The sequence below is a fragment of the Apostichopus japonicus genome, chromosome 8 (genome assembly GCF_037975245.1).
Source record: "Apostichopus japonicus isolate 1M-3 chromosome 8, ASM3797524v1, whole genome shotgun sequence".
Lineage (NCBI taxonomy): Eukaryota > Metazoa > Echinodermata > Holothuroidea > Aspidochirotida > Stichopodidae > Apostichopus > Apostichopus japonicus.
In genome coordinates, this window is record NC_092568.1 from 5,435,566 (window position 1) to 5,449,208 (window position 13,643).

A 13,643-nucleotide genomic window follows, 5' to 3' on the forward strand; every position below is an offset into this window, starting at 1 on the left:
ATCGATATTATTAATTACCAACACTTGCGAGCTTGTTGTTGTCATGACAGTCACACAGCTGATTAGCTTGACCTATCGCCCCTTATGAATATTTATATCGGGCAAAGGCCGGACCGACAGTGTAGTATAGTTTATTATTCCGATGCGATGTGCAATCACATTTTGTACTGAGTTTACTTTACCTGTATTTAGTCATTTTCTTTGAGGTAAGATACATTTAGAACCATGTAGGCCATTTTTTTCTCGTGTACCTATGGTCTATTATCAGTAAATATTATAGGTCGATCGTAAGGTTACTGCCAACACATAAAGGCTAATTGTACCTGTTACACGATAAACGTGATTGGTAGTTCTACATGAGTCCTACCCAGTATGTACATACGTTAAGTTATATAGTATGACCAGGGAGCTGCTACTCTAGCAGCTCCCTGGTATGACATTGTTCGCGAACAATTGTCTTATAAAGAGTATGCATTGACGACAATTGTTTCTCACTGTTATGGATTTAATTCTACATTATATAGGCTATTCTGCCTTGTTTTGTTATCTAATAACTTAAACTCATACTTTGAAGCGCTCGTTTGTTGTTTATGTCCTCTAGTACTAGGCTAGTAGTAGGATTTTTGCCGACTTTTAACCCATTCAGATTCAGTACAAGAAAGGATTATAAAGATGCCTATGTAGACTAAAGTACAGAAGGTTGGTAAATTATTATGAGAATTCAAATTATTCTCAATGAATGTGCATGTCACATTTATGTCTGCATGTTTCAATTTGGATGGTCCAAATATAATGCAGTTACTGCAAGGGATGTAACAATTGTAATGCCATCAAACCGTAATGTCAATATCCATTCACTAGTCTACCCACTTCACAAAAACGTTTGGATGGGATGGTGGAAGGATGGCCAGAGGCCTTTCGATTCGGTTCACTGTCCTCCATCCAGCATGAGCTCCCATTCATGTTTGTCTGGAATTTCTAAAGGATTTACGTAATTCTACATTTACACTGACATTTTAATGTTTTACTTGTATGTAATGTACTGTATTTCCTTCAGCATTAACAGAGCTCCCAACTGACCCGCAATTCGCCGGTTAGACCCGCATTCTAACACCATAACCTGCTGACCCACGCAAGCGTCAGCAAAACCCGCATTGTAATTGTCAAGTATACATAAAAAAATTGGCATCAAATTTTGACTTAGCAACCATCATTTCTTTAGCATTTAGCATAATACAGTATAAAACCTCCTTTAAAGCATCATTTGAACCTCAAATTAGCCTATATTTCTTTTCATTGGGGCGAGCAGCAAACATAATCATAATCTGCTTTTGAAAACAACACTAAAGCAGTTTGTCAGCAAATATCGCAATAAGTATACAGGTTCTCACTAGGCCTAGTTCTCACAATGCTACACTAGCACTGTGCTGTGGTAAAAATTGGCAAGCATCTGCTCCAGTTAGATTCATGCAATCGCTTGTCACTAATACGCTTGTTCTGACGTGCAATGTTCAGTCCTAACAATGTTTAATCACCCTAGGTAGGGGACTTTTATATTTATTGTTTGCATACATGTACAAGTTAATTCTTTAAGTGCAGTCTGTTTCGTTTACTTATGGAGCTAAGATATATATGTTTCTTTTGGCAGCTTCAAAATGTGGCAGATCTTTGGACACCATGCTAAGGCTACCTTGCCTCTTGTGTACAGGACATATCAGAGCTATTTCAGCCAGAAGGGTAAATGAGTTTCTTTTCATTTTGTGCATTTCTATATTTCAAGTTCCATGTTTTTAATGATGACATAAAACCAAAAGAAGGTGATATGAAGACGATGATTATCTTGCACATCTCATAATTTAGTAGTATCTTTAAAAGTAGATTATAAACATGTATATGATTATCAAAGCGACTCACTGCTTGACCTCCTATGAAATGAAAAAGCTACTCTGGCTGACATCAATCTTAGAAATAGAAACATTATAGCATCAAAAGTTGAAATCATGCCTCATTATAATTTAAACAATGATAACCTCTATCCCTAGAGCTTTTATTTTCACCATTTTGTGTCTGCTGAGCACATTTTCTCCACCTTCCCCATAGACTTGTACATGATATAGACTTGTCTGAGACAATGTTACATCCATAGTTGTGCTTGGTCAAAGATTGAGCAAAAGCCATCATGTTAACAAAATGAAATAGTCGTCTGAATCATGAAACCAACCAAATCTGTCATCTTTTCCCCTCTTCTTCCACATTCAGGACTGTCCATGTGGAGTGGTCTTTCTCAAGTAAGTTTTCCAATGTTACCACAGAAATCAATTTCTCAGCAAGTACGTAGCATAACCATAAACCAGCTGCATAAGAGAGGACCGTTTAGGAAAGAAAGAAAATTCAATCCCAAGAAAACTCATCCAATGGATCACAGACCTCAGATGAAAGGAGTAAGTCAATTTTTTTTAAATTGAAATTAGTTCTTATTTCCAAAAAAAAGTTGCAAACTCAAGATCATTACCAAAAGACAAAGTTTTGTTGTGTTTATTTGATATCTTTAATTGGATCCTTCTATGAAAGATAATAGTATTTAACAAACATTATTTATCCAACCAGTACATGAAGCTATCGCATGCAATAGTGATCCATGATCATATTAACGAGTCATTGCACCCTCATGCACTCTTGAGCTTTCTTTGACTATATTTGTCTATAAGCTTTTCTTCAAGAGACAGATTTTTTATGGTCTACAATTGAAAAGTTGCCTTGTTTTTCTTTGCTGTACAATGCTGTCGAGGCGACTAATGGTTTTATGTAGGTATGTATGCACAGTGTGCAAGATGATTGTAAAAGAAGATACTATATATCCAGAAGGAAAGCTTGGATAGTTATACTTAGCGCATGCAGATACCTCATACTAAGTACATTAAGGCTAAGTGTTTTCATTTGCGTTTCTTTCAGCCAAAAATGTTATTGTCATGTTATTGAACATGTGCTGCTACACTCCTACAACATGTCAAAGTACCCTTTTGTGCTCATTAAATGTTTAATTCCAATTTCCAACCACAATCTGCTGAAATCCATCTGAATCACTGAATTAATGGTCTTTTTATCTTTCAGGTTGTCATCCGGACCCTGATACGGAAACCAAAGAAACCAAACTCGGCCAATCGTAAATGCGCCAAAGTGAGGTTGAGCAATGGAAAAGAAGTGATAGCTTTTATCCCAGGGGAAGGACACAACTTACAGGAACACAACATTGTATTGGTAGAAGGGGGTAGAACTCAGGACCTCATCGGGGTCAAACACAAAATAATTAGAGGGAAATATGACTGTAGTCATGTTGTAAAGAAGAAGAAGTGAGTCTAAATGAAGGATATTGTCATTTAAGGATGAAAAAGTTTTCTGGACTCGACAGCATCATGGAAGTCTTGTTGCGGAGTGAGCGTGCTAATCATAGTTGCAAAACAGTGGCTGCGTATCCATTCATATAAGACCTTGTGTGTATGAAGTGTTGAAAGTGATCTCCTAAGCTGAGTTTGAAGCCTCTCCCCACCTTCCCCCCCCCCCCTCCACTTCACCTCTACTTACCACCCACACCTTCAGACTACCCTTGTATTTTTTCATCAGGAATTCTATTGGGAAAACCTTTTCGTAATATTGCTTAATTATAACCTTCATTTATGAGTACAAAATTCCTATTCTGGGGGAAATATCCCCACCCATTCCCCCCCCCTTCCCCTAACCACCATCTCCCTTGGCCACAACTTTCATGGCATAAGATATTTTTCCACATTCAACCAACACATATCCCCACATTTTAGTTTGCTATTTTCCTGTATCATCTTTCCTCAACTTCTTATTAAGTTAACAGTTAAAGAATTAAAGCTCCAGACTGAATGTTATAACACAGTTTTATAAGTACATGATGCAGTTATACATGTTGAAGCTGTAGCACTGACCTTTTGTCTTCCTAGTCATGTATGCCAAAACATGAATGAATTTTATTATTTAAGCTTTAATGTTTGAGATGATACATTTTTTGAATTTGAAAGAATACATTGTTTTTGAGGTAGAATTCACATGCAGAGTGTGGTAAGCTGTTATTTTTTAATTAATACTGGTAAATCTAAAATAATGCTTGATTTCTGATTTTTGATCAGGAATTCTATCGGGAAAACCCAATAGAATTCTTGGGAAAACCCAATAGCTGCTTGATTTCTATTCTATTCAGTGTTTTTTTTTTTTTTTTTGGTGGGGGGTGGGCAATTTCAGCTTGTAATTAACGACTGTGATACTAATAGCACTGTGTTTTCTTATAAACAAATTGCTTAAAGGGTGTGAAGACTCGCGCAAATAGAAACGTCTTATGCCGGTAATTTGACCTAGTTTCGAATGAGGTGTAACAGAAGTGTTAAATACCACCATCGATCCCGGAAAATACACACACAGCTGCAGTCAGTACATACAGCTGCGGTCAATACCCACAGCACAGTATACAAACGATACATCGATGGACATCTCAGGTCCAGCTAAAGATAACAATTAAGGTATCACGTTTCATTACTGTCTGCATTTTGAAGCGACACAAACAAAACGTCACTTGCGAGCAACAGAAAGTTAACTTTTTCCGATGGCCACACGCGGTTTGGGGCGAGTCTTCAATGCCTTTAAAGATATTGAAACAACAATTTTGTTTAATACATCCACAATAGATCACAAATATTTAGTTTTAGCCATTATATTAAAATTTCAAGAAGTCAGGGATGAACCTTCACATTTTTGGTTGAGCAAAAAATAGTTTATAGTCAAATCTCTCTGGTTTGGTTTCGTATAATTTTGTTAAATGCCTTTCATGTCAGAACTGTAAATAGGACCGTTTGAAGAGATCAAATGTGATGTAGGTTAAAAATATAATGTATCATATAGGGTTTCACTAAGCAAAGTAAATGATGAGTCCTCAAGATAATTGAACAAGTTATCTCTCTGATGGAGATGTTTTTACACAACTTTGTGTGCTCTTTGTAGAGGCCACCGTGGCATCTACAAAAGTAAAATTCTTCTTAGATCCTAAACTTGCTACCGGTTTTCTGCACACCGCCCTACCCCCCACCCTTACGTTATATAGATGCCTATACGTCACTGTATCCAATTAACCCATCATAATATTGCACACCAGTGATCACGTAGCCAGACATTTGAAAGGGGTGGGGAGCAGAATTTTAAAAGGGGAACTTCTCACAAAGTCGCATTATTACACTTAACGCAGCGCCATGATAAACAAAGGAAATGTTTGTCCAAAATGCCTACCACGTGGAAATAAACAATAATAAGTGTATTGTATTACGTAGCAGAAACTGAAAAGAGGGACTTAATGATACTTCCCTGCTTTTATTTAAATTTATATTTTTCGCGGTACCCAAAGAGGAAGTTGAATCCCCCCCCCCCCCACTGGCTACGTCCCTGCTGCACACCCACATGTTTCAAACGAAACAATTATCCACGTGTACCCCATTCAAATTGGTCTTCACTGGTATTGCCCTTGAATTTTGTAATTTGATACGGAGGCCTGTTGCTGAAACGAGCTGACAATTATGCTTCAATGGTAGTCTATTGTTTTGATTATTGATGCCAAAATAATGCAACCAACTCATAACCAGTTTTCTTTTCTTTCCTTTGTGAGTTTCCTATAAATAACTTACAGTCGAATGGATTACTCAAACCCGGTATTATGCACCTGAGGAAACTACGTGACGACTTTAAGCCTATAATGCGGCTATACATATGTCGTTTGCACGGTTATAGTCAGCGCCGCTAAAAGAAAATTCCCCCAACAAGGCCAATGGCATTGCGTCATCGATGGAGAACGTCTATCCGGAGGCGTCCAATGATATTTGATCTATTATCATCTTAGGTCGACCCACCTTTTATAACGAGCAGCGTGATTGGTGTATGCCTCTTGTTATTATTCATACCTTGAAAACCGCGGTCGAGTTCACGTACAGGTTATTGTCCCGACAAGGCCAAGTACGGAGGTTGGCGTGCTTTGTTAGAGCGCTTTGTTTCCTGCTATGTGTAGCGTATACTCGTACCGTTATATTCATCTTGGTAACTTTGCTTGTGTGGATTCGGTAAAATTTGGACGGCTTGATACGAATTGGATGTAGTTATCACAGGCATGACAAATTTTTAGGAGCTCTCGGGTTGGAAAAATACCGTGTTTTGATCGAATTTTTCGAAAGGCTAAGGCCAGGAGTTGCGTCAATCATTAGTTTACGGTGCTATTACGTAAGGTTTGTATTCAGTTATTTTTAGGACAATTTCAACTAATAGTTGAACGTTTGAAAGGTTTAAGGTTTGAATTCGGTATTGTTAGGAAGCTAATAAAATTGCAGTTAGTGCTGTAGTTTTAACCCAGATCAATATGAGCTGTAAAAGAAGTAATCTGGTGCGAAAGATGTTACGTAAGATCGCGTAATTTTGACTTGCCTTGGGTTACGTAGTATTACGCCATAGCACAAAGTGCAGCATTTGTACAGAGAGCAGGCGGGTGTGCGGGTGGAAGCCATTTTCAAATGCATGACGAAAGCCTGAGCTAGCAAGGAACCCGTATGTTTGGTTTGCATATTCATAGACCGGTCGGTCTGTCAACAGTACTACTAAGGCAGCTACATTGGTTTAAAGTTGTAATAATTTTCGTTGCTGATAATTTAACAAGATGAAATTTTCGCGAAAATCTGAAGAAATAATTCCATCAAATAAAGGGTGCCTTGAATACAATGGCTAGTTTAGACCTATGATGTATTGGTAGTTCAATTGTTCATATGTTAAGGAACGGCATTATAGGCCTTTATTACAATGTTAGGCATGTATTGGATTTTGGCCTGTACTAGTACTAGTTTCTATATTATTCTAAATTTAATTGACCCATTTCCATTTTTTTTATTGGTTATTGTTTATTACAGCTTAGTTTTCACCCCCCCTCCCCCGCTCTGGAACCCAGACAGATGTATTTGAAAAATGCCAGATGAGCATTCTGCCAGTAATAGCTAAATTGACATGGTTTTAAACCAATTTTGAGAATTTGTATTTTGATGGGATATTTTACACTGGCATGATAGACTACTTTTTGATGCAACACAATTTTAAATAAGCTGCCAGTTGCCAAACAGACAGTTTTCTTCTCAAAACTGGTGAAAATATCCTTGGTTGCTGTATAGCAGATTGACAGCACTCACGGTAAATTAATTCCTCTTACAAGGATTTTTTTTTGTTTCCTCATTTGAGAAACAAACATCTTCACAATGTTGTATGTTATAGAAAGACAAAAGACATTTTCCTATCATATGCCATGATAATATCATTCACTATACAAGATACCAAACATTTATTTCATTATATTTCCCCAAACTATAAATTTCATATTTTTTGTCATAAAATATGTTATCTGTAAATTTTCATCAGTTCGAATATGACATACTGTAGAACAGATCAAAGATCTGGCACATTTACAACTGCTGCCACCACCAGAATATCTTACGTTAATTATTCTTAAGTTTGAAATACATTTTATATTGTTGAGTTTGATAATATGTTTGAACCTGCATGTAATATTCATTCCTTTTTTCTTTTTCTTTTTCTTTTTTTAATCAATCATGCTTGTAATTCAGAAAGTAAAGCCTTTAGAGACACATAAGCAAATGAATAAAACCAGAATTAGGCCTATATATATACTACCCTGGAAAATTCAGAAGGGAGTCTATACCCTTAAAAAGAAAAGAAAAAATTATAAAGTGTAAATGTCTGATATAAGCTAAACCAGCCACGTTGTTAGGCTGTGGATTTTGGTAAAGTTAACAGTTGCTTGAAAATAAGAATGATGTGTCATGTTACTGAATTTGTTTTGTTATGAAATGTTTATAAAATCACACAAGAAAGCTGCTGAGAGTGTTCCTTTTTTACAGTTATGTAAAACTGAAGATCCTTCAGGGGAATGAATGCCTTGCAATAGAAACCTTGAAAAAGTTAGACATCTCATATCCGAATCAATTGTTCTACCTTGACATCCCACCCCATGCCATCCTACCTTCAAGTAAAACCCAAACAGATTTGAAAAGAATTCACAAGAATCAAATATTTAAAAGGCCCTTAGAATCTTTCCCATAGGTAGACAGACAGAGTGTTAAGCTTCATATATTTCCTCCCTCACTCATTTCCTTTTCTACCCAACCCCCCCCCCACTTCCATTTTCTTTTCTGCCCCTGCTTTACCTCCCCTCCATTTTGTATTCTTTGCAAGGGGAGGGTGGGGGGAGGTGCAGTCTATTATAGACGACATACAGCATTTTGACCTGCAGAAATATTTTGAGTAAATGGATGTGATATTGGATTCTAGCTTAAGCCCCCTCCCTCCCCTCCCCTCCTAGGTTACCACTATCAGGGAGAAGGACCTGGTCATGGGAAGGATGGGGTTTCAATAGGTACAATAAGTACAATAATTCGACCGAAGTGAACAGAAATGTGCTGTGTGATATGAATCCTTGTTCCGTGATGACGATGGTGTGTTTTTACCTTGTTCATCTAAAATCCTAATTTATTACATGGAAGATTTGATAAGCTTTCAACCTCTACAGTTTTGAATCTGAGAATGAACAATAGCGAAAGCAGCGATGGATAGGTAAGATTAGATTTCCTTCCCATGGAGTTTCTACCCTTCCCCCCCCCCTTCCATGATGGGGCAAAGTGGTTGGATATTAGCATGCCCTGCAGGCTGTATCTAGGCTATAACATGATTTTAACCCTGCTCTTGTCTCATTCTCTCCCATCCATTCCCTCCCACCCACCACCAGCCCATACCCCACCCCACCCCCCACTCATCCTCCCTCTTGAAAAATCGATGTGAGTGGATTTTAATGAACCACGAGTACCTCGGGTTGGTGAAAAATGTGCAAGAACTGAGAAAATTGTTTCTATAAAATACACGTATACCTCCCATATATAAAGCGCCGTTTGTTGCTACGTCAGGCCAATTGACATGTAAAGTTCAACAACAAAGTAAGATTTGAAAACTTTCTGATTAGCGTCTACCAGTGAACTTTTCACATTTGATTCTGCTTTATCATTTTAGAACAACTCGCGGTCAGTTCATGCCTGATCATCATGTCAGTATCGGAGGAGATCGCCGACGTCATATCAGCAAAAGAAGAAGAAGTCTCCACTGGGGATCGAACAGAAGTCGTTATGGATTTGTCGATGAAGAAAAAGAGAGTAAGGGATGATGATTCAGATGAGCAAAGAGAAGTGAAAGGAGATGCAGTGAAGGTAGAGATGATACAGTCGGCGTTTGAAGTCAAAATCAGCGAACTAATCATAAACGCCGATAAGAAAAACACGGAAGTTCACGAAGGCGGGGACGCCACCATTGAACGGAAAGTGCCAACGACGCAACGCCCTAAACGTGCCAAAAAGAGAAAACAATCGCCTGAAAAGATAATCCAAGGTTGTAAAGTTAGTGATTACGTAACCGAGCCAGCTCTGCAACGCGACTTAGCGACGACCACAGAAGAGATAGTCATTGAAACTACAGACGCCGATAATGCCAGTCTTATTATTACAAAAGCCTCGAACGGAGGAGGAGACATTGTTCATGTTGACACTGAGTTAGAAGTGGAAACCAGCAAACCTATCGCGGTGCTAGCAGAGGAAGACCAAGAAGAAGGCGATTCGTTGCCGTTTAAAGTTCCTACAGTGACAGTCGCTACAACTGAAATATCGAAACCCACCGGAGACGCCGCAGAACTTCCATTAGCGCAATTACAGTCTTCTTTATTCAGCACGACTATTTTGGGATCGAATTCCAAACCGATGAGGCCTTTTAAACTGTACACGCAAAATCGTGATTTATTAGCAGGGATTGGTCTTAACCAGACTAATATGAACACATTGGCAGCTGCTTTGTCAGGAAGGCCTCTCGTTTCTTCGACGATTGTCGGTTCTACCGCTTCTTTACCGATAACCGCCTTTGCACCACTCAACGTAAAGAACCCTCTTATACCGACTACCATACCGACCGGTGTTCCTGAGACTACCATTTCACAGGTCGGATCCACCGCGGGAAGTAACGGCAAACTGCTTTCCGCCGCTACTTCCGTCATTACTTCTACGACGACATCGTCTGCTATGCGACTCATGACTTTAGCGACGGCCGCCGATAAAATTTTAAAGGGGAAGAAAGAGGAACAGGACGTCGACGACGACGCCTCTGAGAAAGATACGAACGTACCTTTAATTATTGCCTCGTCAGATGGCAGTACCCCAGCCGTAGGTCACGTCAATGAGGACGGAACCATTGAACTCACCCTCGACGCCACTTCTCCCGAAAGACTTGCCCTCATCCAACAACAAATCGCTATGACGCCCGAAACAGACTTGGACGAACCAAAGTCAAAGAAATCCAAGAAAAGACAACAGCTCCCGGAATCTCTGAAGACACCCAACTACTGGGAAAGAAGGAGAAAAAATAACGAGGCCGCCAAGAGATCGCGAGATGCTAGGCGTGCCAAGGAGGACCAAATCGCTATTCGGGCTGCCATTTTAGAACACGAGAACACGAGGCTGAAAATCGAACTGAAAGCTCTGAAGGAGGAAACAGCCAAACTCAGAGCTGAGATTTATGAACGGAAAAAATCGGATCCTAAGTAGAACATTCCATTCTTCGACGGAATTTCAGAATCGCTCGCCAATAATGTTGCACAACTTTCCATTTTTTTAAACTTATCAATATATGTTGATTTTTGTTTTAATGTTCCTTCTTCCTGATCTTAGCGGTACGTTTTCATGTTGCATAAATAGAATGAACATTTTTCTATATGCTCTCTCATGCGACTTGGGAGTTTGGAGGGCGAAGTGGTGTCCCCGTAAAGGGTCCGACAAAGGTATAGTAACGTTTTCATTTTACACTTCAACCTCCCTCGATCAACATTCTGGATATATTCTGTCTTCAAACTGTCTTCAAATTGTAGCAGTTGGTGGTGGGGTGGGGGGGGGGGGTGGATGAGTGTAGGTGTGGTTAAGACTAATTGAGACACTATAGCCACTTTACACATGCTGCAGTAGGTATATTCAGTAGGTGTACTATTAGCTCGAGGCACGGGGGGGGGGGGGGGATTGGGCTGATCAAACAGAACTTTGGAAATGGCTTGTGTCCCTTTTTCACGTGATTGAACAGACTGGCTGTGTACTGATTGAATAATGCAGTGCAAACAGAGACTGTGAGGAAACTCGTCTGTGTCAAGGGTGAACAATTTATCTGGTATATATCGCTGACCATTCTAATGCTGTTTATAAAATTGTCATGCAATCGCACACAGTGACATAAAACGTTGAAACCATGCACATAATCGACACACACAGTACAAGTATGACTTGAAATTCACTTGAAAGTGCTATTCACTTTATCTTTTTTTATTTCAAATATAAGAATTATTTCTTGGCATTTGTTATTTCTACGAATCAGCACTGAGCAGTTTCAGTTATATATATATATATATATGTATATGTATATATATATATATATATAATATATATATATTATATATATAAATTGATATGCAGCGTTTTACAATAATTTTAGATGTGAGTGTGCCAAACTGACACAACTATTTTTAAAACGTGGTATTTGTTTGTTTCTTAAATTATTTACTTTAAATATTTTTAATTATTCTTTCTTTGAGGGAAGGGGTGGGGTAAGACAATTAAATTGCAAAGTGTGAATAATCGAGTGAAATCAAACCATCAAGTTGTATCTTTTCACTTTTATTTTTCCTATTATATGCAAATTCGAGCACCATTTTTATGAAGATTACAATAAGAACTGAATGAGATGACGTTCAATTAACTTTTCTAGCTGCGATTGACTAAAGTTTATATTTTTTATATCGGGGGAGGGGGGGTAGGGGGGTATCTAAAACGATGTTGTATGTAATATATGGTTTTATTCCACTGTAATTGTACCGGCGAGGAGAATAGCAGTCGCCGTGAGGGGGGTGGGGGAGGGGGGGTTCGCTGTGATAGCTATGTTGTACTTTACGAATATTTATATTCATTTTCATCAATGACTTTGCTAGTTCTTGCTCCCTATTTCCCTTCTTTCATGTTATCCCCTCCCTATTATTTGTCAATTCATTCCATTACCTCGCGATTTGTAAATGCATCGGAGCCATTTCCTGAAATTTAGAAGTATTTAGTGGCTTATTTACGGAGGTCGTAAACCTTGTACATCGATAAGTTTTATTTATAATAAAAAAAAGTGCACACTATTTGCTATGTTGTTTTTGATGTTCCGAATGGTTCGAAACGATAGAAGTTATTAACAATTACCTCGAAATGCTAGCAATGTGTCCAAAAGTGTTATCTAAGTGTAATTCCGAGCACCGAGTTGGATTAAAGTAATTCAATGTCTCAAAGAGGGGGGGGGGGGCTGCTTTTAGGATATAGCGGTGAAAAGATATTTTAATCCAAAAAGGAGTGACCGTTTTTTTGACTGCCTAGCTAATTTGGGGGCAATATTGATGGTCTTTATTTAATTCAAAAGTCCAGAGAGATCTGCTTTCTGCCAATTTACCAAGAAAATATGTGTCTGCCCCCCCCCCCTTTTTCCTCTAAGTTATGTTAACTAAAGTGTGTTGTATATGGGAGAATCCTTATAATTCAAACCCCTTGAAGGGTTTCATTTTGCAGTTTAAGCTGATTATGTGATGCAACCAAGTTTCTGAATCAATGCAAATGAGATATCGTTGTTATCAGTCGTATTATTCCAAAAAATATACAAACTTTGATAGATTAATGGTAAAGAGGATATCGGTAATAGTTTCCATAACATGCATTGACTGGTTCTAGTAAACCAACAACTATTCAATGCTGGAAGAACTAACTTAGTATAACTATAGTTTCCTTGGGTTTTGTTTGTTGGTGTTTATTTTACATACATCAGCGTTTAAGGCAAATGTTTGGCCCTATAAGTTTCCCCGGCCCACCCTCGGCCCCATTTCCATCCTACAAGGATCTGTGTCAGGTATTGTTATTGCTTGCACTTTGGTAAAATATGTGTTTTAAATAGAAACATTTTACAGATGGTATGTTCTGAAGAAGAACTCTAAAATTATGCTGCAAAATTACGATCATAGCTTGTTTTCATATTATGACGTTAGTTTATATTCCTCTTACTCTCCTCTCTCCATATCGCTCAATTATTTTCTGCTCATTGTATACATATGTAATATATTATTAACCATTAGGACGCCTTGATACTAAGATTGGTAGTATTGTAAATAAATTTCGAAGACGCCTAGATATACCGCTGCAATAAATGTCGAACAAGATCTTCGTTGTCTTCTTTCATTTCAATTACAAATATGTTCCCATATTATTGGTATTTATTTATTTTATATATTTTTGATTATTTAACATTAAAGGGTAAACTCGGTTAGCGTAAAGCTAATCTCCCCTGAAATATAAAAGAACGGAAGTGGATTAAAACTAGTTAAAACCGTGTAGGAAGTTTTCTGGAAGATAAATACGTAGTGTAAACACACGGATAGCAATTGTCATGACATGAGCTAGCTAGTAGCTACAATGTACAAGAGTCATTAATTA

The 13,643-nt window shown here is 38.2% G+C and overlaps 2 protein-coding genes across 4 annotated transcripts; both read left to right on the forward strand.

Moving 5' to 3' along the window:
* The first annotated feature begins 65 nt into the window (after nucleotides 1-65).
* On the forward strand, nucleotides 66-4,073 carry LOC139970401 (small ribosomal subunit protein uS12m-like). 2 transcript variants are annotated; one of them, XM_071976047.1, is made up of 4 exons: nucleotides 66-206; nucleotides 1,649-1,737; nucleotides 2,260-2,441; nucleotides 3,112-4,073. In XM_071976047.1, exons 2-4 carry the CDS (start codon nucleotides 1,656-1,658, stop codon nucleotides 3,352-3,354), a joined length of 507 nt encoding a protein of 168 aa, XP_071832148.1. In that variant the 5' UTR covers nucleotides 66-206; nucleotides 1,649-1,655; the 3' UTR covers nucleotides 3,355-4,073. The 2 variants fall into 2 exon arrangements, with proteins under 2 accessions (XP_071832148.1, XP_071832149.1); XM_071976048.1 differs by lacking the exon at nucleotides 66-206 and adding an exon at nucleotides 396-699.
* Nucleotides 4,074-5,999: 1,926 nt separating this feature from the next.
* Nucleotides 6,000-13,369, forward strand: LOC139970400 (uncharacterized). 2 transcript variants are annotated; one of them, XM_071976046.1, is made up of 2 exons: nucleotides 6,000-6,279; nucleotides 9,118-13,369. In XM_071976046.1, exon 2 carries the CDS (start codon nucleotides 9,150-9,152, stop codon nucleotides 10,689-10,691), a length of 1,542 nt encoding a protein of 513 aa, XP_071832147.1. In that variant the 5' UTR covers nucleotides 6,000-6,279; nucleotides 9,118-9,149; the 3' UTR covers nucleotides 10,692-13,369. The 2 variants fall into 2 exon arrangements, with proteins under 2 accessions (XP_071832147.1, XP_071832146.1); XM_071976045.1 differs by having other exon boundaries at nucleotides 6,001-6,284.
* Nucleotides 13,370-13,643: the final 274 nt, after the last annotated feature.